Here is a 23,335-nt window from a genome sequence, read left to right as displayed (position 1 = left end):
CTTCTCGGTGCTTCGGAACTGAATATCATAATCGTAAGCAGCAAGAAACAGACACCACCGCTGTATTCACGCGGCCGCTACCACCGGTACCTCGCGTTCAGGTCTCAGGTTGAATTGAAGCGGTTTGTGATCCGTCTGCAAAGTGAAATGCCGCCCCAGCAGGTATTGATGAAACCTCCGCACACCCCAGACGAGGCTGAGAGCCTCGCGCTCGATCTGGGCATATTCCCGCTCTGCTGCGGACAGGGTCCGGGATGCAAAACAAACAGGCCGCTCAGAACCATCGTCCATCCTGTGGGAGAGCATTGCCCCGATGCCATATGCAGAGCTGTCGCATGCCAATAAGAGCGGACGCGCAGGCTCGTAGTGCACGAGGACCGTATCCTCTGTGAGCAGCCGCTTGACGCGGTCGAACGACGCTTGGTGTGCAGGCCCCCAGGCCCAGCGCTCGTCCTTCCTGAGCAACCGTGTTAACAACGCAAGTTGTGAGCTGAGCCCGCACACAAACCTTTGGTAATACTGGGCCATACCAATGACCGAGCGCAGCTGCGTCTTGTCACGAGGCGGTGGCATGTGTTGAATCGCCTCCACCTTCCGAGGACCTTTCAACAGCCCTCCGGCGTGATGATGTGCCCGAGGTATTCCAAGCGCTGCTTGAAGAACGCGCACTTGTCCCTGTTCAAGCGCAGGCCGCACGCTTCTGGCTTTGTCAGCACTTGGGGAATGTTCGCAAGGTGCTCGTCTGCCGTTTTCCACGCAATGAGCACATCGTCCAGGTAGGTCTGAGCAGGCAGGCCAATGCAAACCTGATCCATGGCTTTCTGCCACAAGGCTGGGGCCGAAGCAATCCCAAAACAGAGTTGGGTATATCGATAGAGCCCTTGACACGTGTTGATTGTCAAAAGCTCGCTACTCCCGGGATCCATTGCCAGGTGAAAATATGCATCACGCAGGTCTAGCTTCGTGAAGTATCGACTCCCCGCCAACCGCGCATATATTTCATCGATTGACGGCAATGGATATTGCTCCACGCTGAGCCCCGGGTTAACCGTGGATTTGAAGTCCCCGCACAATCGGACGTCTCCATTCCGTTTCAGCACCGTGACAACCGGGGTGGCCCAATCTGAGTACGACACCCGTTCGATCACTCCACAGGCCTCCAGCCTATCCAGTTCACCCTTGACCTTGTCCCGCAGGGCATACGGCACCGGTCGTGGTTTACAAAAACGAGGAACCACCCCCTCCTTCAGGAAGAGCTTTGCCTCCACGCCCTTGAGTTTCCCAATGTCGTCGCAAAACAAACCTTGATGTCTTTGAAGAATCTTCTCCAAATGATCCTCCCACCGGCTTGGCACGGGTTGCACAAGGTGAATTGCGGCCCAGTCTAGCCTGATGCGGGACAGCCAGTCTCGGCCGAGGAGAGACGGTCCCCTCCCCCGCACGACGTACAACGAAAGTGCGGCGACCTGGCCTTGGTACCGCACAGACACGTCTGCCATCCCGACTGGCGTTATCTTCTCGCGGGTGTATGTGAACAGCGTGAGGTTTGACCTGATAAGCTTCAGGCCGTTGAGTCTACGCGCGGTCTGTTCGCCGATGATCGAGACAGCCGCTCCCGTATCAACCTGAAACATGATCGGCGTTTTGTTCACTTCGATTTCCACCGTCATCGGGCGCGCCGCCGCCGGGCCGATTGAAAACAGGCTCAACAACGGCCGCCGGTTCCGCCCCGGGTCGCCGAGGTCGCCTCGCACATCGCCGTCCATGACCTTAACGGTGGCCGGCGCCCCACGGCACACATGCTTCAGATGACCCACCTTGTGACAATTTAAACACACGGTGCTTTTGTACGGGCACGCACGGCGCAGGTGTCGACCTCCGCATCCCAAACACGTCCGCGGGGTCACCTCACCGCACGTGCGGTCGCGCGGCTACGTCCGACCCGCACCGAAGGTCGTGCGCGCGCCCCGGGGTGCTTGCGACCCCGCATGGCCGGTGATGGCCCGCACATCCCCGCGAGTCTGCTCGACTGCTGTAGCCGTGCTGACCGCCGAGTCGAATGTAATGGCTTCACCCTTCAGCCGTAGAACCGCCGAAACCATCTTCGCATCTTGTAAACCAGCAATAAAACGATCTCCGAGCTGAGCTGGACGCTCCTCCACCGTGAACTTGCATGCCACGGAAGAATGCTTCACTCGCGCCACGAAATCAGCGACGCGCTCCTCTGCACCTTTCGAGAGGCGATCGAACTGGTATCGAGCGAGCTGTAATGACTTCTCCAGCGCCATGTGTGCTTTCATCTTCTGCACAATGTCCCGAAACGACAGCCCTTCATCACGGGGCTTGTCCGGCGCCACCAAATCACTCAGTAGTCGATAATGCTCTGTCGAAAGCGAAGCGAGCAAGATCGACTTCTGTTTGCTCTCGTCGACCACATCATTCGCGTGGAAATAGCATCCCAATTGCTCTGAAAACAATTCGGAGTCGTCTAGGACGAAAACGGGCACGTGTCCATTTTCAACCATCCTCGTCAGCCAACTATGGTGTACGAGGTGCAGTGGAACACGAGAAGCAAGAGTGTTAGCAGCAACTCCGCTTTATTGCGCGTCCTGATGTACATTTCTGCCACCCCTAGCGGGCGAGTCATGATATACGAAAACCCAATCACGTGATACAGCACAACACAGACATTGCTGGAATTATAGATAGATTAAGATTGTTTATCTCATTCAAACTGGGTTCAATTTCTAAGCGTTCTCCTCATTCAGGACCACAGTGTACACAATACCATGCTACAAGCCCAAAGAAATCTGCGGCACGACAGGTTGCTGAACAACCACGCATGCTGTCTGAGACTATTAATTGAGGTAGGGTCCTCACATCCAATTGCTGCATTACCTTCCCGGCAAATTAATTCCCAGACTGGGAACCGTTCTCTCAAGGCCACACAACTGTCAATCAAGAATGGTCGAGCGATACCATAAGTGGGACGTTAGCTAATCACTCACCATAACAAAACTGTGGGACAGAACTCTCATCCACTATTTACATACTCTGTCTAACCAATGGAGAAAAAGACAATTGTGCAGGTTGGAAACAGTTTATCAAAGATTTGGAAAAGGCATAGACATACAAGGTAAAACCAGGTATTTACAAAGCAAAAACAGTGTCACAAAGAAAGGTCTCAACACAAACACGTAAGCCCCTCATTCAGTCATCTTAAGAATCTACACACACAAGTGCTTCAAGCATTCTGAGAGGAGATAAGAATGATTAAACGATAAATGAAATTGGTGGGGGATAATGTCGACCCACACCTCACCCAGATGTGAGCCAGACTGTTCACATGGTAATGAACAGGGTGTGTGGTGCAGATGGAAGGTGTGATGGATGTGGGTGTACCCACGCTCTCTGTTGCTCCCACGCTCTCTGTTGCTCCCACGCTCTCTGTTGCTCCCACGCTCTCTGTTGCTCCCACGCTCTCTGTTGCTCCCACGCTCTCTGTTGCTCCCACGCTCTCTGTTGCTCCCACGCTCTCTGTTGCTCCCACGCTCTCTGTTGCTCCCACGCTCTCTGTTGCTCCCACGCTCCTGGTTGCTCCCACGCTCCTGGTTGCTCCCACGCTCTTGGTTGCTCCCACGCTCTTGGTTGCTCCCACGCTCTTGGTTGCTCCCACGCTCTTGGTTGCTCCCACGCTCTTGGTTGCTCCCACGCTCTTGGTTGCTCCCACGCTCTTGGTTGCTCCCACGCTCTCGGTTGCTCCCACGCTCTCGGTTGCTCCCACGCTCTCGGTTGCTCCCACGCTCTCTGTTGCTCCCACGCTCTCTGTTGCTCCCACGCTCTCTGTTGCTCCCACGCTCTCTGTTGCTCCCACGCTCTCTGTTGCTCCCACGCTCTCTGTTGCTCCCACGCTCTCTGTTGCTCCCACGCTCTCTGTTGCTCCCACGCTCTCTGTTGCTCCCACGCTCTCTGTTGCTCCCACGCTCTCGGTTGCTCCCACGCTCTCTGTTGCTCCCACGCTCTCTGTTGCTCCCACGCTCTCTGTTGCTCCCACGCTCTCTGTTGCTCCCACGCTCTCTGTTGCTCCCACGCTCTCTGTTGCTCCCACGCTCTCTGTTGCTCCCACGCTCTCTGTTGCTCCCACGCTCTCTGTTGCTCCCACGCTCTCTGTTGCTCCCACGCTCTCTGTTGCTCTCACGCTCTATGTTGCTCACACGCTCTCTGTTGCTCCCACGCTCTCGGTTGCTGCCACGGTCTCTGTTGCGCCCTCGCTCTCTGTTGCGCCCTCGCTCTCTGTTGCGCCCTCGCTCTCTGTTGCGCCCTCGCTCTCTGTCGCGCCCTCGCTCTCTGTCGCGCCCACGCTCTCTGTCGCTCCCACGCTCTCTGTCGCTCCCACGCTCTCTGTCGCTCCCACGCTCTCTGTCGCTCCCACGCTCTCTGTCGCTCCCACGCTCTCTGTCGCTCCCACGCTCTCTGTCGCTCCCACGCTCTCTGTCGCGCCCTTGCTCTCTGTTGCGCCCTCGCTCTCTGTTGCACCCTCGCTCTCTGTTGCACCCTCGCTCTCTGTTGCGCCCTCGCTCTCTGTTGCGCCCTCGCTCTCTGTTGCGCCCTCGCTCTCTGTTGCGCCCTCGCTCTCGGTCGCTCCCACGCTCTCTCTCGCTCTCACTCTATCTATCTATCCATCTATCTATCTCTCCATCTATCTATCTATCTATCTATCTATCTATCTATCTCTCTATCTGTCTCTCTATCTCTCTCTATCTCTCTCTATCTCTCTCTTGCTCTTGCTCTTGCTCTCTCTCTCTCTCTCTCTCTCTCTCTCTCTCTCTCTCTCTCTCTCTCTCTCTCTCTCTCTCTCTCTCTCTCTCTCTCTCTCTCTCTCTCTCTCTCTCTCTGTCTCTCTGTCTCTCTGTCTCTCTGTCTCTCTGTCTCTCTGTCTCTCTGTCTCTCTGTCTCTCTGTCTCTCTGTCTCTTTGTCTCTTTGTCTCTTTGTCTCTTTGTCTCTTTGTCTCTTTGTCTCTTTGTCTCTTTGTCTCTTTGTCTCTTTGTCTCTTTGTCTCTTTGTCTCTTTGTCTCTTTGTCTCTTTGTCTCTTTGTCTCTTTGTCTCACTCTCACTCTCACTCTCACTCTCACTCTCACTCTCACTCTCACTCTCACTCTCACTCTCACTCTCACTCTCACTCTCACTCTCACTCTCACTCTGTCTCTCACTCTGTCTCTCACTCTGTCTCTCACTCTGTCTCTCACTCTGTCTCTCACTCTGTCTCTCACTCTGTCTCTCACTCTGTCTCTCACTCTGTCTCTCACTCTGTCTCTCACTCTGTCTCTCACTCTCGCTCTCACTCTCGCTCTCACTCTGTCTCTCACTCTGTCTCTCACTCTGTCTCTCACTCTGTCTCTCACTCTGTCTCTCACTCTGTCTCTCACTCTGTCTCTCACTCTGTCTCTCACTCTGTCTCTGTCTCTGTCTCTCTCTGTCTCTGTCTCTCTCTGTCTCTGTCTCTCTCTGTCTCTGTCTCTCTCTGTCTCTGTCTCTCTCTGTCTCTGTCTCTCTCTGTCTCTGTCTCTCTCTGTCTCTGTCTCTCTCTGTCTCTGTCTCTCTCTGTCTCTGTCTCTCTCTGTCTCTGTCTCTCTCTGTCTCTGTCTCTCTCTGTCTCTGTCTCTCTCTGTCTCTGTCTCTCTCTGTCTCTGTCTCTCTCTGTCTCTGTCTCTCTCTGTCTCTGTCTCTCTCTGTCTCTGTCTCTCTCTGTCTCTGTCTCTCTCTGTCTCTGTCTCTCTCTGTCTCTGTCTCTCTCTGTCTCTGTCTCTCTCTGTCTCTGTCTCTCTCTGTCTCTGTCTCTCTCTGTCTCTGTCTCTCTCTGTCTCTGTCTCTCTCTGTCTCTGTCTCTCTCTGTCTCTGTCTCTCTCTGTCTCTGTCTCTCTCTGTCTCTGTCTCTCTCTGTCTCTGTCTCTCTCTGTCTCTGTCTCTCTCTGTCTCTGTCTCTCTCTGTCTCTGTCTCTCTCTGTCTCTGTCTCTCTCTGTCTCTGTCTCTCTCTGTCTCTGTCTCTCTCTGTCTCTGTCTCTCTCTGTCTCTGTCTCTCTCTGTCTCTGTCTCTCTCTGTCTCTGTCTCTCTCTGTCTCTGTCTCTCTCTGTCTCTGTCTCTCTCTGTCTCTGTCTCTCTCTGTCTCTGTCTCTCTCTGTCTCTGTCTCTCTCTGTCTCTGTCTCTCTCTGTCTCTGTCTCTCTCTGTCTCTGTCTCTCTCTGTCTCTGTCTCTCTCTGTCTCTGTCTCTCTCTGTCTCTGTCTCTCTCTGTCTCTGTCTCTCTCTGTCTCTCTCTGTCTCTCTCTGTCTCTCTCTGTCTCTCTCTGTCTCTCTCTGTCTCTCTCTGTCTCTCTCTGTCTCTCTCTGTCTCTCTCTGTCTCTCTCTCTCTCTCTCTGTCTCTCTCTGTCTCTCTCTGTCTCTCTCTGTCTCTCTCTGTCTCTCTCTGTCTCTCTCTGTCTCTCTCTGTCTCTCTCTGTCTCTCTCTGTCTCTCTCTGTCTCTCTCTGTCTCTCTCTGTCTCTCTCTGTCTCTCTCTGTCTCTCTCTGTCTCTCTCTGTCTCTCTCTGTCTCTCTCTGTCTCTCTCTGTCTCACACTGTCTCTCTCTGTCTCACACTGTCTCTCTCTCACTCACTCACTCGCTCACTCGCTCACTCGCTCTCTCTCTCTCTAAGACAATGTCCCTCTGGTCAGTTGGCAGTCTCTGACAATGTCATTGAATGCAGCTCTTTTTGGGTCTTAACATATGCAGTCAAATGTCTAGAAAAACTTCCAACATATAAGAAGTTACTCTACCTCTTTCAGGTAAGATATGTCATCTGTTGGGTCTGAACAAGCCATTGTAAGCCTATGGCAAATCTAGTGAATACTAATCATTAACCTCCGCCATCAAAGATGGACGGAGGTTACTGTTTTCACCCCTGTTTGTTTGTTACTTTCGAAATCTAAAGATTTCGTAAGTATATTGATGAATTCCGTCCTCTGTTTGTGTGTGTGTTTGTGTGTTTATGTGTTTGTAGGCACGATAACTTGAGAACGGAAGAAGCTACCAATGTCAAATTACACCACGTGATTCAGGAGGGTGATGGCTCGCGCTGATTAGATTTTGGTCAAAATCGGTCAAAGGTCAAGGTCACAGTGAGGTCAAACATAATTCCGTAAATTGACGTGGAGAAATGGAGTATTTTTGCTTATCGGATTATGTAAAGCCGTCGGATTATGTAAACATTGTTGGTGGATGGCTGAATATTACGGTTTTGTGACTTTGATAAAATAATATTAAATAATTGCGTGGAGAAATGGAGATTTTTGCTTTGGTCGACGTTATGATTTTTGATGGTTTGGTACAGAATCATCGTAGAAACTTCTGGTTTGCGTCGCTACCTTCTCTTGAGACAGCTTTGATTAGACAAGGTCAGAGGTCAAGTTGACGATTTTGTAAGTACCAGTCTATGACTGTTTGTTACTTACGAAATCTAAGGATTTCTAAAGAAATGGAGTATTTTTGCTTCGCTCGACGTTACGAGTTCGTTTTAACTTCGATTTTAATTTTGTCTTCGGTTTTTGTGATCGCTTAGAACGCTTAAAACTCGGTTGTTGAAATTCTGGTAAAAAATCAGATGTTTTGGAGACGTTTTAAGATTATATAAAAAATATTTCACTCGCCGCGTCACGGGTCGTCACGTGGTGCAGCACGCTCGAGCACAGGCGGCGTTGAGTCACGTAATGGTTTTCCGTGTGCGCGCTGACGGTGTTTTCGATAAAGATGGTGTTTAAAAGTCATTTTTTATCCCAATAAAGGTTAAAGTCGCATTCCTGACTCGCTTAGCCGTCGGATTATGTAAAGATTATTGGTGGATGGCCGAAAATTACGGTTTTGTGACTTTAATAAAATAATATAAAATAATTGCGTGGAGAAATGGAGATTTTTGCTTCGGTCGACGTTACGATTTTTGATGGTTTGGTACGGAATCATCATAGAAACTTCTGGTTTGCATCGCTACCTTTTCCAGAGACAGCTTTTATTAGACAAGGTCAGAGGTCAAGTTTACGATTTCTGAGTACCAGTCTCTGACTGCTTGTTTGTTTGTTTGTTTGTGAACAGTATTACGGAAAAACTCCTGGACGGATTTCGACGAAACTTGGTGGGGGGATGAGGTATGATCCAAGGATCATGCCATTAGATTTTGGACTTTGCCAAAGTCCAATATGGCCACTATGGTGGCCATTTTGAAAAAAAATATTTGAATTTTCGTTTTTGCATTTCTACATGTTTTAAGTGATTTCCAACCAAAAAAATAATAATTTGTTAGAGAAAAAAAAAACTGAAATTTTGCACCTTTTTTTCAAAAAAAATTCGATTTTTTTTTTTTGGCATTTCTACATGCGCATCGATCTCGTTTAGTTTATTCAATCGTGGTTCAGTCGAGTCTGATCTGTTTTTACCTACAATGAATGGGATATCAGGTTCACTTAAGTGACCCAGCAGTATTGGCGGCGGAGGTTTTCCACGCTACTGAGTGCTCCCCCTCTAGTTTATGGATTGTTTTGATCGAGCAGCTAAGCATGTGTTCTTTCCCACCACAACACTAGCTCCGTCATTTACCAACGATGACAAGCACTTCCCTTTTCAGGCCAAATTTTGAAGTTTGATAGATGCCTGCATGGAGACTCAGCATCGAGACTTGTAAATTGTGTCAACACATCTCTCACTGTTACAAATTTTGTTTGGACCGTGGCATCTTCAGCAACATGCGGATGTAGAGCAGTAGTTTCTCTGTAACTGCCATTTCTGTCACATCAGCTCACAATCCAAAGGACTGAGAAATTTGAACCAATCTAACAACCTTTTCTTGAATTGTCTGGCCAATGGTTAGAAATATTTCCAGTGTTGACCTGGCAGAGTAATGTACAAAATACCTCGTATCATGAAAACCCATTGTCTGCAGAACTTCTCGAAGTGATGACAGATTTCTGTTGCCCAACTCTTCTTTAGCCCACCAGTAAGCACACTAAGAGGCATTAAACAGCACTTCATCTCTTTTTCTCTTGCTCAATGTGGAAGAAACACACATTTATTTAATTCTGCTGACTTGACATTGAGGTGCTGCTGGTGAGCTATCATGGATGACAAATTGACTGTGCTTGTAATGAATAGAAGGTTCTAAATTCCATTTGTTTTGAAGGTTTTTGCTTATTCGTACTATCATGCCTTCAGCACAGTGAAGAGAGCATACCCTTCCCCTCTTCATATTCCAACCACCAGACCTGTGTCTTCTCACAAAATGTTAACTTTTTGTCTGTAAGCTTCCAGCATGGCTGGTTATCTGTCCACTTGGATAACCAAATTCTCTTAGTATAGCACTGCACAACAAATGCATTTGTCATGGAATGGATCTTGGTGTCAGTCACTGGATTTTGATGCAGTCATTTGGATAACTGGGGTCAGTTTTGTCAACATGATCTAATATCTCATCACCTTTTGTAAAACAGCAAATAAATTACTGTAAGTTCATCTGTTAAAATCTTTATATTTTTGCTGTGAAAACTGATATATTAGTGGAAAAAAATTATTGTGCCAAATGACCAGCTTGGCTCTGTCCGGTTGTAGTATAGCAAAGACGTGCTTATACATTTATTACCCTGTGCATGTGAAGCGAAAAGTGGGGTTAAGGAATTTGTTCATTTCTGTCTGTCCTCTCTGCAAATATCAGTTTATGATCGAGTAACAACTTGATTTCAATTGAATGTTATATTTTGAACACGAATCGGAGCATGGATAGGAAAATGAACCTGTAGTTTAGCAGTACTTTGGCTCTAATTCGACCCAATGACACGTGCGCAGATGAGTGAGATTGTTTTTTTTCACTTTGTCTGCCTGTCTGGCAGTCAAACAAAATTGAAAATCATTCCAAATAGGAAACTTACTGTTTTTAAGGATGTTATAAAGGACACAAACACAAGCATGAATAACTAATGTAACATGTCAGAAAAGGTGGTGCAAAAGACACTGCATCAACGGCGGTAAACTTCCGGATTTTCTTTTTTTCCTACAACCTTTAAAATCCTTATTTTATTTCAATTGAATTATATACTTAAACACGAGAACACAAATTGCCATTTTTACACTCAAACCCCTTCCACTTTGTAGTACCTGAATAAAATATTTTGGCATTTTGTCATAGGACCAATAAAATTTGCCACTCGTCGACTTCGCCCATGATCTTGTTTCTAAAGTGCAGCAATACCTCGCCATGCGCTTTATCTCAACATGCTTGTTTCCATTTTACGTTCCTTATATATTATGACTCAACCTTCCTAATCCGGCACTGGCTTCAGACATGGCCAATGTGTTCCACCCCGGTTTTTCACAACCACCGGTCTGGACATACTCCAGTCCATGATGCTTCCTTGACAGTCGTTAAGAGCTTTTGTTGTATTTCACTTTTAAAGCTTAAAAAAAAATCACTCGCTTTTATATTAAATGAATAATGTGAGTGAATCCGTATTTCAGAAGATCCAAATCGCTGCCCAGCACTACAATTCACCTAAATTTACATTCCACTCAAGCTATTCCATTTAACCTGATGTGTTGGTGCACAGTGAATGTTTGCACACACAGTGCAATGCACATAAAGTACGTCCTGCTTAAACCCTGAAAAAGAAGGTGCCTTTGGATCGTTTCTTAATTTAAAAAAAAAAATTTAGGTAAACGTAACAGAAATGACGAATGTGATAAAGAAAGTAATGAAAGTGATGTAAAGCTTCACAAACTGACACCACTGGGGACTCACGTGATACCATTTCCTGTTCTTCCTGCCGAACTTGTTCTGAACATGTCCAGTCCATGTGCATACAGTTTGCTCAACGAGTTTACATTAATTTTTATTGCCATTTAATTTGTGCTTAAAAGTTTGAAATGTCACTGCCCAAGGAAATTAAACGAAGCATTTCCCCTCAAATTAACTTGGACATTTGAAACGTTAGCTTTCTACAAGCTGTGACCTACGTCGGGTCAGGTATGAGGGCATGCGCCAGAGTAGTGCATCGCTGCGTCCACTTTCTGCCAGTACTCCAGGGCCTCCATCTAGCCATCCCCAAGGCAGATGCCTGGCCCATCCCCATCTCCTTGAGACGCTGGTCAACCTCCTGCAACCACGAGGCATGTGGTCGGCCCATTGGCCTCCTTCACTCACGAGGCTCCCTCGCTGAGAGAATCTGGTGAGCAGGATCAGCAACAGGAAAGCAAGCCGCATGCACATGCAGCTGCAGCTGACGCTCTGAAAGGGGCACAACATATTTAATGCAATCAAGAACATCGACGAGTCTTGGAAGAAAGTTATGTCTGCAAACCTCAAAGGTGTGTGGAGGAAACTCTGGCCTGATTGTGTTCCTCACTCCCAATTCTACCAAATGCTAGTATATCTATTAAAATGGATCAAATGTGCTTAAAATGTTCAACAAATAAATTCTTTTAAAATCATGGTGTCTACTTACTTCTGTCGTGTGTGTGTGTGTGTGTGTGTGTGTGTGTGTGTGTGTGTGTGTGTGTGTGTGTGTGTGTGTGTGTGTGTGTGTGTGTGTGTGTGTGTGTGTGTGTGCGCGCGCGCATACTAGCATAACCCGCGCTGTGCGTGACATGTTGGGGTGGGTGTGTTTGAGAAAGGATCTGATGCAGAGTATCAGTAGTAATTTTACTTTAATGCAGTAAGTGGAATACGATTTCACCGTTTCAGAACCATTTTATTTACTTTTTTGTACCATGCACCTCATATGGTCTTTGAGATATTGTAAGCCGAATATCACGTTACTCGAGCGCAGAACAAAGTCGAAGATAGCGCGACACGAAACCACAAACTCGGAAATATTATATAAGATATATATATATATATATATATATATATATATATATATATATATATATATATATATATATATATACACATACATATATATATATACACATACATATATATACACATACATATATATTTATATACATATATATGCATATATATACATATATACATATACATATATTAATACTTCTATAAATACATATACATATATATATATATTTATATATATATATATATATATATATATATATATATATATATATATATATATATATATATATATATATATATATATATATACATATACATATTATTATTGGTTATGAGCTGAAGTACCCGGCATTGTTCGGGGAAAATCAATGGAATACTCTTAGTAATTAAATTTGTGTTGTTGACAACAAATCACTGCAACCTCAACATATGATCTTTACAAAACATATTACTCGATCGCTCCTGGGGGGGCGGGGGGGGGGACTCAGGCAGTGTTTAAGCACAAGACGCAATCGAGGCCTGAAGGCCAATTATCTGCTTTTATCTGGGGGTCAAATATTTGAATCCAAACATAGCCCTCGACCTTCCTCTGGATAAAGGATAAGGCCATGCAAAGTTTGGTCCCACTGGTTCCTGCAGGGTCCAAATGCACAAACAAATGAAAAATCGTGCTGACACTTGGCGAATTAGTTGACCTTTCCGTGTGGTGGTCCAAGCTGTAATGTCGTGGAATGTGTGGTGTTTATTTGTTCGTACGTTAATAAAATGACGCGACGTCACAAATAACAATTATCAGGCGCGCGTTGTCATGGTAACGGCAGCAGATTGAAAATTTTCACAACTCATTTAAAGCCACCATGTGACATTATCATCTTATCATCGGTGCTTGTTGCCTTCATTCTGATCGTAGAAAATATTTGAAAATAGCTAGGAACATTGCTTTTCAACCAGCTTTACGATCCCGTTATCAGGTTTGAAATATGTTGTAAAACAAAAATGTATATTTTATATGTGTGTTTTTCATGTTTTGGGTGACCCTGACCTTGACCTTGGGTCAATTTCGATCAAACTTTGTACACATGTTAATATTACATGCATAAATAGACAGTATAATTTTCAATTTAATAACTGCAAAACTGTTTGAGAAATAGCCATGTGTAATTCACAAAATTCCCCATTGGTTTATAATGGGCGCTAATATAAAGTGATGCAGAATCCCGATCCTGATATTGAACATCACCAAAAGTCACATATCCTTTTACACTGGATTTCTATCAGCTGTTAAAATTTCATCCAAATCGGTTAAGAATTGTGACCTGTAGAACGAATAGAATTTTTTTTTAATCACGCCAATAGCTAAAAACTTTGACGTCATACACTTGCGAAAACTGTCCATCATTTGTACTAACATGCATTTTAAAACATTTAGATATTCCATTGAAGTTTGTTTTGGCGTCAACAGGAAGTCGCTACGGCTTCCGGTTACTGAGTTATGTTCAAAAGCTTGTTTTCACCTTTTTTGACGTAACGTCATGACGTTAAGTGCGATTATGACGTAATTTGATCCCAGACTATTTCAGCAAAATTGGCGATCATGTGTTAAAATTTGAGAACGATTGCTTCAGTAGTTTCGGCTGCACACGAGCGTAAATATATATATTTTTTAATGACGTCGATATGCAAAACTTTGACGTAATACGCTTGCGAAAACTATGCGTAATTTGTAATAAGATGCATTTTGTAATCATTTAGATATTTGAATGAAGTTTAATTTGGCGTCAACCGGAAGTCGTAGCGACTTCCGGTCACTGAGTTATGTCCAAAATGTGTTTCCACATTGTGTGACATCATGTCGCGACGTTTAGTCCGATTAAGACGAGGTTTGGACGCGGACCGTCTTAGGTGGATTGCTTATCAGGTGTAAAAATTTAAGAACGACTGGTCCAGCCGTTTGGGCTGTAGACAACTGGACAAACAAACAAACCAACAAACGGAACAGACCAACATACTTGACAAAATCGAAGATTTCGCCAAGTAATAAACAAATAAAAAAAACTCTTCATACGGTAAATAACGTAGCAGAGAACCCACCCTCTGAGTGGGTCGAGTTTGTGCATTATTTGCTGAAAAAATGTATAGTCTGTGTTTTGCAACAAGACTATAGATGTTTGTGTGGTGTGCGCTTAAAAGGTTCTCGATAGTCTGAAGGGTACGTTCCAATTTTTTTATTGTATCTGAGGGGTCCAAGAGGTCTCATCTCTCAAGCATATAAAAAGGGTCTAAAAAGGTCTAAGTGGTCTAAAGCTCAATGTTCAAGGGTCCAAGCTGTCTAATCTGCCTGAAGGGATCTAAATGGTATAAAGGTCAAAGGAGTCTAAAGGGACTTAAAGGGTCTTCGTGGTTTTAAAGGTTCTTTGGGGTTGTGGTGTAAAATAACTCGATTTGCACAGGGTTTTTGAGGTATTCAGGGGTCTTTGGAGGGTCTTATGGAGTGGCCACCTGCGTCGAAGTAGCGACCCATCCAGGATTGTGCCCAATAGCCCAGGAGACTGCTTCGGCAGCACCGACGCCCTACACAGGGTATGGTCCCAATGGATGGATGATCTTATGGGTCTGAATGGTCTAAAAGCTTTTTATGGATCTTTTAAGGCTGAGGTGGTGGATGAAAATACTCCAAGGAAAATCTTTTGGTTAGACTTGTTCTGTGTGACAAATGTGGTGGTTTGTTGTCCCAGTGGTCTTTGTAAAAATTGCATAACAAACACATGACAAATTTTATTTATTAGATTCTGATTGTTCATTGCTGTTTTCTTGTTTGCTGTCGGCCCTTTATATTTTTTTATTTCAAACTTCTGCTTTCCGAAAGACCATCAATGCAGTTTTTCTGAATCGTGTCAGGGTAGAAGGATAAATACATTTCAAGGTATGGATACAGGTTGTCATTCTCGTCCAAACCTCTACTTGCTTTCTGGGTCACCTTGTGCTTGATCCAATTGACATGCTTCCCATTTGACAAATTTTGCAATCTTATTCTCCTGTGCTTGAAACTGATTGCTCTCACAAAAAGGTAATATTTCTTATACTTGCTCTTTTACCCTGCAGGCAAACCCCCCTCCAATCGTTGTGAACACTGACAACTTGGAAGCTTCATCCTATGTAAGTGACCTGAAGTGAGATCACTTTTGCGGAGGAAGGGGTGGAGGGGGTCTCGTGCTTCCCATTCACTCTATTTCTTTACCCTTCCCCATTATAGCTTTTCCTTTTTATCTTCCCTTCTTCAGATTTTCACATTGTCATTCCACAGTGTGAGAGTGCCGCCTTCTGGACACTAATGCAATTCGAATTTGAGTGGTTTCGTTGAAAAGGAGTGTATAATTTGCTTTGCCTTAAGTACGTGAAGTTTGTCATACCTTTCAACAATGGCTGTTCCTTTCATCTGTTAAACCCCAAGGTCAACTCCATCACTCTTCTCTGCATTGCACAACAAAGCACCACGTTCGTTGTGACAAAAGTAACGAAATGTGTGCATTGCCCTTTCTCGGTATACTGTTTTATGTTTGTGGCTGGCGACAGAGCCAAACAATTGGTCCTGCCCCCATTATACACCCGTCTTGGTCACTATCCGAGGATTGTGTGATAATTCCTCGCCTCTGGGAGTATTTGCAATTCATTTTCATTACATAATATTTTCATGCACCATCTTTTTATGGAATGGTTTTGGCATGTGACCAAAAATCAATCTCAAAAGAGATGCGAATAATCGATAGACTTTGATGTGTTCATCGATAAAATCACTGCAATTCTGCTTCTGGTGTACCATACTCTGTCACAGAGCCTCAGTGCTGCTGAAGCAGTTTCCTGGCAAGGGTTATATGAGGTGGTTTGCCTTTGCCTTCCCAGCAATAGTTAGGGAAGGAATTTGTAATTTGTTCAGGATGCTGGCGATAACTGGCGGACTCTTCGCAAAGGTCACCGAGGGATCTTTAACCTCGACCAACTTATGTCGGCGGATGGACACCCAGCTTAATGTCTAGCCAAGGAACGACACACACTTCGATTAAACACCGGGAAGACAGTTTATTGCTGCTCGAGATTCAAACCCAGTCTGGACATCTTTGAGACGAGTGTGCATTCTTTTAGGCCATCCTAGCAGCCTCATCACTGCAATAACCAGGTTAAATGGTCACGTGATAATGTGATAGCAATTATTTTATTCTAAAAGGGACGTTTTGGAGGTGCGGGGGGGGGGGTGGGGAGGATGTTTTGGAGGTGGGGTGGTGGAGGATGGTTGGTTGTGGGGTTGGATCATAGAGAGCGAGTCATTTCGTGCTGAGCAGTTGAATGAAATGGCTGGTGAAGTGCGTGGGTGGGAAGCGCATTGCTTGCAGCACGTCGATGTCTCGACTCCCATGTGGGTGGGAAGGAAGCGGTTAATAGGGTGAGTTACCAGAGAAACTGTTGCTGGGATACCAGTATCTGAGCACCGCATGTTTGAACTGCTGCATTTGGCATCTCCGTAACCTATCTATGGCATCTGTTTGGAAGGCTGAGGGATGTAAAGCTCCTGTAATTTCCTTCTACTTGGTGTTTCACTTGAATGTTGTCTCACTGTAGGGGTTGTCTCGTTTTTGGGGTTTTTTTTTTAATCCTACCCTCTTCCCACCCCATCCCTCAATCTCTCAAGCTTTTAAACCCCACAGTAGTGAGCCAGGTCATGGTAGTTTGATAATTTAGTTCTGGTGCGAAAAACTACACTATTGGGATTTTTGAGTCTCCAAGCAATTTGTAGGAAACTTAAGTTCCATGGACAAGATTTGGGACATCAACCTACGTAGTTAATGTAGTTCAGTGCAGCAAACCTACGTAGTTAATGTTGACTTGTTTGAACACATTGTGTCATGCCCATGTTTAATATAGAATTAATAAATATATGGCCTATGTTTATGGAGCGAATGATGTATGTAATATCGTGATGGCACAACAGTAAATTAGCTACCAATGAGTGTGGCTCTTTCTCTTATGACGCACTGGTGAAGAGTGCAAGTTCAGTGTTGACTTTGAATCTATGGTTCTTGTTTTTTTGTAATTACCTAAATTATGAAATATCATTCAGCAACAAGGAAAAGAAGTAGCAATCAGAAAATCGTTTCTTTAAAAAAATGATATTTTTCACAAACCAGTATTTTAAGCAATTTTTCCAAGAAAAGGTTATTTGTTCAATCAATTTGTTCTGTGATGGTTTTAATATGTGATCGAATGTTCTGTGATGGAGTCCTTATTGAAAGTGGTCAGGAGTGATGATGACGTACACCTGGTCTGCGACTTGAGCCAAATGTCATGACGTCGCCATCACGAGCTTCTCGCAGTGCTATTGCATCAATGTTAAATGGAATTTAAACTAATAAATTCAAAATAATTTTTATCTACGGTTTGTTATCCTAGTTTGTCTTTATTGGTTTTTATTCTGCAAAATATATCAGTAAATGAAAATGGTTTTTCTTTTTATTTTGCTTAAGAGATACAAACGCTGTGGGGTGACAGTTCTTCTTCATCTTTTCTGGGATCGGGCAAACTAATTTAAACTTGGACTCAATATTGCTTTGCTAAGTGTGCCAACTCGATTAACCTTATTATTGTGTTACTGTTTCTATTTACTAGGAAAATAATATGTATAAGGAAAATAAGATGCAACTAAAACCATCATTATACCAAGCATAGGGCTTTGCTTTTAGACCGAAACATTCCGGTTAAGAAATGAAGTGTAATTTTCCGATCGGAAATAATGGAAAACCCCCTTCAGCATAACTAAGGTTTGCATAAAGAGGTGTTGTAAAGGAACATAACCCCTTCGTTAAATGGGGGATACCTGTACTCCTATTCTGTTCTTCTTTCTCTCATTTGTAAAATTTATTTATTTATTTATTTCCAGGTTCGGGATCACCAACGCCCCTTGACAAAAATTGACGCACGTGATGATGCACGAGAGTAAACGCGCGATTAAACACGAGTCTGTAGTGCAGTAGGTCCAGCAGGTCAGCCAGAGCAGCACTGCTGATTGATGACCTGAATGTCTCAAATTATCCAAGGTGGTATTAGCTCTGTTAGGCAGGCAGTGATTCAGAAGCGAGGTCCGGCTCGGTGGTTTGAATGTGGGATCAATGGGGGGCGGGGAGAAGAGGGGTCGAGGTCGAAGTGATGGAGATGATGCAGAGAAGGTGTTTGAAAGTGTTATATGTGCAGGAGACCAAATAGAAAGGAGACAGGGCAAGGAGGTTGGTAGGAGGATACAAGCTATTGCATATGGATCGGGATGGAAGGAGTAATGGTGTCGGAATAATAGTATCGAAAGAGATCATCAAGCAGGTGGTCAGAGGGGAAATATGGGAGGGACGAATAGGGTGGTGATACAGAGGCAAATGGTGTGTGTTATGTTGGTTTATGGGCCACAAACGGGAAGGACTGGGGCAGTTAAGCAGGAATGCAGGGACACTCTGGAGATGATGAGAATGGTTGAGCTGGATGTGATTCCGTGCATTGCGGGGGACTATAACGCGTATATGGGAGTAGCAGAGCCAGGGGAAGTGGAATGCTTTGGTGAATTTGGTTGAGGAACGAGGAATAGAGAGGGTTGAGAGCTGGTGGACGCTATGGTGAGGAATGGGATGGTCATAGCTGGTTCATTCTTTCAAAAGTGGGAAAAACCACAAGATTGCCTTTCGGAGTGGACAACACAGAACAGAATTGGATTTGGTGGTGGAAAGGAAGCGACAGTTGTGGAGGGTTATGGATTGTAAGGCAGTGGTGGGGGAGCATGTTCCAACCGAGCACAAGCCTGTGATGCTTGTGGTTTGAGGAGGGAGGTTTTGGAGCTGTGATGAGTTATGATATTTCAGTATGGTGAAGGTCTGAGGTGAGCGTCGGTTCGGTAATGATGTGAGGTTTGAATGAGAAATGGCGCGCGTATGCAAATTGAGCTACCTGTTGCTATGGTCTGCATAATTGCGTGATGGAGAAGGTGTGAAGATGGAGATCGGAGAAGAGCAGCAGGGGTTTCAAAAGGGTAAGGGGATTACGGATGGGATGTTCTGGCTGAGGAAGCTGGTGGAGAAGAGGTTGGAGGTGCAAAGTGAGATGGCATTGGGATTTTTGGATCTGGAGAAGGCCCACGACACTGGCCCGAGATCGACGGTGATGACAACACTGAGATGAATGGGAGTGCCGGAAGAAGAAGTCAGGTTCGTGGAAGGGATGTACAAGGGGATGAAGGAAGAGTTTTAGTTGGTTCTGGGATATCTTATGATTTCAGCATGAACATCAGGTTGAGGCAGGGAAGTGCTCTCAGCCCACTCATGTTTAACAAGGTGATTGAGCTGGTAAGGCCTAAGTCACATTTGCTCTACGGGGAGGATACGGCGGCCGTACGCCCTCTGAATTGACAGAAACGTGCGGCGGCCGCAGAGTTTCTGCGGTGGCCTCAGGGTGGCCCTACGCCATTTAGCTATATTTTACAGGCTGTAGGGGTCGCCGTGGAATTATAACATGGAGTTATAACTTTTTTCATTTCTACGCTCGCCGTAACAATTCGACAAGCTGAAAAAAAACTGGTAAAAAAAAATATATTACCCCATTTGTTACCGTCCGTCTGGCCGCACGTTCGCCTTAGGGCCCCCCTGCGGTCGCCTTGCAGGCATCTTGAGGCTACCTTGTGTCTTCCTTGAAAATTATATGGCCGCCGCAGGGCCCCCTTAAGGTCACCGTGCGACATCAAATCAAAGACCGTACGGCAACCCCACGTTTTCGGTCTCCACAATTTCTAAATACGCCGTGTGGCTCCCCGAAAAATAAAAACATATGTGACTGCTACATTGTGTGACCGTGGAAATGCTGCGGCCGCCGTATAATTGCTAGTGGCCGTAGATTATGGAGACCCCACAGCCGCCGTGGAAAATGTGACTTAGGCCTAAGCAGGAAGGTGAGTATAGGTTAGGTTACGTATGGGAACATGTGCTGGAGCAGCGCGTCGCTGCGTCCACTTTCCATTGGTACTCCAGGGGCCTCCATTTGGTCATCCCCCAGGCAGATGTCAGATGTCTGGCTCTTCCGCATCTCGTTGAGATAAGTCAACGAGCTGCAACCACGAGGCACACGATCGTCCCGTTAGACTTTTGCACTCTCGAGGCTCCCTCGCTGAGAGAATCTGGTGAGCAGGATCAGTGTCAGGAAAACGAACCACATGTCCATACAGCCGCAGCTGACGCTCACGAACAATGCAGGTAACACATTTGATTTGAGTCTCAGCAACTGCTCATTGGACACAAAATGCGACCAGCGATAGCCAAGGATTCTCCGAAGAGACCTCGTACCAAAGGAATTAAGTGTCCATCTCAGATCCCTGGTCAGAGTCCAAGTCTCACGTCCAAAGAGCTAGACTGGAAGCACCAAGGACATGAAGACTTGAACTTTCATCCTTCCGCACAGGTACCGGCATTGCCACACCGCATGAGCCAGTGAATCCATGACTCCCCAGGCCCGACCCAAATGTCTGTTGACCTCTGGCTCACAGCCAGCAGAGACACGGATATCGCTGCATAGGTAAGTGATTCTCTCTGTGACCGCCACATCCTTGCCACAAACAGGTACAGACAGGAGAGCAGCATCCAAGATGTCATTGAAAGCCTGGATCTTAGTTTTTCACCTTGGAAACCCACAATCCCAGTGGCTCCCACTCCTCATTCAGCACCTCGAGGGCCCCCAAAAGGATATCCAGAACTAGAGTCTCCACATAGATGACTGCATCATCTGCAAAATCAAGGTCGGAGTCCATGACATTTCCAAATGATGCACCACGGCTTGGGCTCTCCGACATCCTCCCCATAATCCAGTCAATACAAGTGCTGAAAAGTGTGGGGGCCAGTACTCTCACCTGACAAACTCCAGTAACAACTGGTAATAATTCAGAGATGGTATCACCACATCTCACAGCGCTCTCAGTACCAGAGTATAGTTCAGACATCAGATTGATCATTTTTGGGAGCACCCCACAAAGACCAAGAATCCTCCAGAGGGCATCCCGATTCACTGAATCAAATGTTTTACAGAGATCAACATTGGCTGCAAGCAGCCCCTGCCGAAACTCTCCTCTGCGTTCTGTGAGCGCCCAAAGAGCAAGCATTCGGTCAATTGTTGACCTCTTTGGTGTAAAGCCTGACTGCTCTGGACGCTATTGCTCAAGCAGATGGTGGTGACCCCTATCAATAATTATCCAAGCAAAGACCTTGCCCGGCACTGAGTGCAGCGTCACCCCTGGGTAGTTGTTGCAGTCTTGGCGATCACCCTTCTCTTTCCGGAGAGGGACAACAAGGCCCCGCTTCCAGTCAGTTGGGATGATGCCTGTGTTCCAGGCAGAGCGCAGAACTGCATGCAATGACATGAGTACCACATTTACACCAGCCTTGAGAAGTTCAGCATGGATGTCACAGATCCCAGAAGCTTTACCCCATTTCAACGGTTCACCGCAGTCTGTGTTTCCACAAACTAATGTGGACCACATTTGATTGGAAGGTCAGCAATAGGGACAGTAACACCCCTGACATCCAACTCGACAGTGGGTGGATCAGCTTGGTACAGCAACTCAAAGTAACTGGCCCAGCAGGCTTTCACTTTGGACTCCGCTGTCAAGAACCCACCACCCTCTGCTCTCACTGCAGTGCACCGAGGGGTGGGCTTGGAGGAACGCATTGCACGTATTCCTCTGCAAGCAGGACGAAAATCACCTGACCACATGTGATGCACTACCCCTTCACAGATTACTCACACAGAGACCACCTTATCTGTCCTCAGCGCATGTACAGTTTTACGCCTCAGCTCCTTGAACAGCTCAGCTCTGCCATTCAGCCTGGCCCTGTGTCTCCAGTCAATGGTATCCAGTGTCCCTTGGAAGACAAAGTTCTTCCCCACCTGATGGTGGATTCCAAGCCAATATCAAAGATGGTGGTCTTGAAGGCACTCCACAACAACAACACAACAAGCATTTTAAGGCCATTTTCCCTGCTAAAGCGGGAGTTAGCCTTGCGGCCCACGACAACCTTCTCCACTTTACCCTATTTTCTGCATCTCCCCTTCTTGATCCCGTGCCCACATTTCTTCTTCCACCACCTTTAGCCAAGTTTTTCTCAGTCTTCCCCATCCTCTGCTTCCTACTACACATATTTCCAACACTCCTCTCACCCTGTCACTTTCATCCTTCCTCAACACATGACCCAACCATCTCAACCTGTTTCTCTTCACAACATCCATCACAGACTCTATTCCCATCATCTTCCACAAGTCATCATTTGTATTCCTCTCTATCAACAATACATCCACCGAACCATTCGCATTTCGACTCTTTCCAGCCTTTGGTGCTGCTCTATGTTCAGTACCTATGTCTCACTCCCATAAATCATTGTACTCCTCACACATGTCACATACACCTTTCTCTTCAGCTTCAACGACACTCCCCTCTTCGTAAGCACTCCACTCAGTTCCCGAAACTTCTTCCATGCACATCTCACTCTCGAAACCGTTGAAGAGTCTGATCCACCTTCTCCATTCATCATGTCTCATAGATAGTAAAATGTTTTCACACCTTCCAGCTTCACGCCATCTCCGAGATCCAACTCAACAATTCCTTCATCTGCAGCTCCCTCTATGCACACCTTACACTTGAATGCAGCTGCCACACTGGTTAAAGACCCTCTCACACCACTACATTTTCGATGAACCCATTCAGCACACATTGTACACTGAATGGAGTTCACTCCGACACCCTTCCTGCACACAGCACACGGCCACTTCCCAGTCCTTTCCACCTCACCACATGCTTTACCACTTGCCATCATCTTCGTCTTTCCGATATTCACCTTCAAACCTTTTGCCTCCATACATTCCTTCCACTTGTTCATCTTCTCCTTTAGTCCATCCATACTCTCTGCAATCAACACCAGATCATCTGCATACAGCAGCTCCCATGGTAAACCCTCCTTTACCCTCCGAGCCAGCACCTCAATCACAACTACAAATAGTAGTGGACTTGGTATCGACCCCTGGTGCACTCCCACCTTCACCTCAAACTCACCAATGTTCCCGTCTTTCGTCCTTACAGCTGTGCGTGCTCTCTCGTACATTGCCATCACTGCTCTGTTCAACCATTCCTCCACTCCTAACTTCCTCAATGCTCATGTCATTACTTCACGTGGAACCCGATCAAATGCTTTTTCCAGATCAACAAACCCAAAAAACAACTTCTTCCTCTTCTCCATGTACTTCTCCTGCAACTGCCTTACAATAAAAATCGCATCTGTCGTTCCTCTTCCTGGCATAACTCCAAACTGCATTTCGTCAATCTTTACCTTCTTCCTTATCCTCTTCTCCAACACCCTTTCCAATACCTTCATTCCATGCTCCAATAACTTTATTGCTCTAT

At 45.8% G+C, this 23,335-nt stretch overlaps 1 protein-coding gene across 22 annotated transcripts in view; it reads left to right on the top strand.

Annotated features, from left to right (window-relative positions):
* LOC147012859 (disks large homolog 1-like) overlaps positions 1–23,335 on the top strand; it is a 295,559-nt gene that overhangs the window by 127,922 nt on the left and 144,302 nt on the right. For 19 of the 22 annotated variants that reach the window (XR_015051089.1, XR_015051087.1, XR_015051088.1 and 16 more), the window contains one exon: positions 14,974–15,027. The exons of the other annotated variants lie outside the window; for them this stretch is intronic. Coding sequence is in view for 16 of the 19 variants with exons in the window: in XM_085854172.1 (XP_085710298.1) it covers positions 14,974–15,027 (54 nt within the window). In the remaining 3 variants the exon portion in view is untranslated. The remainder of the gene's footprint in view (positions 1–14,973; positions 15,028–23,335) is intronic. 22 annotated transcript variants of the gene reach the window in all.

The sequence above is a fragment of the Eptatretus burgeri genome, chromosome 14 (assembly GCF_056783735.1).
Source record: "Eptatretus burgeri isolate ZD-2024b chromosome 14, Ebu_testis_v1, whole genome shotgun sequence".
In the NCBI taxonomy this organism is placed as follows: Eukaryota; Metazoa; Chordata; class Myxini; order Myxiniformes; family Myxinidae; genus Eptatretus; species Eptatretus burgeri.
This window is presented reverse-complemented; position numbering and strand designations above follow the sequence as displayed.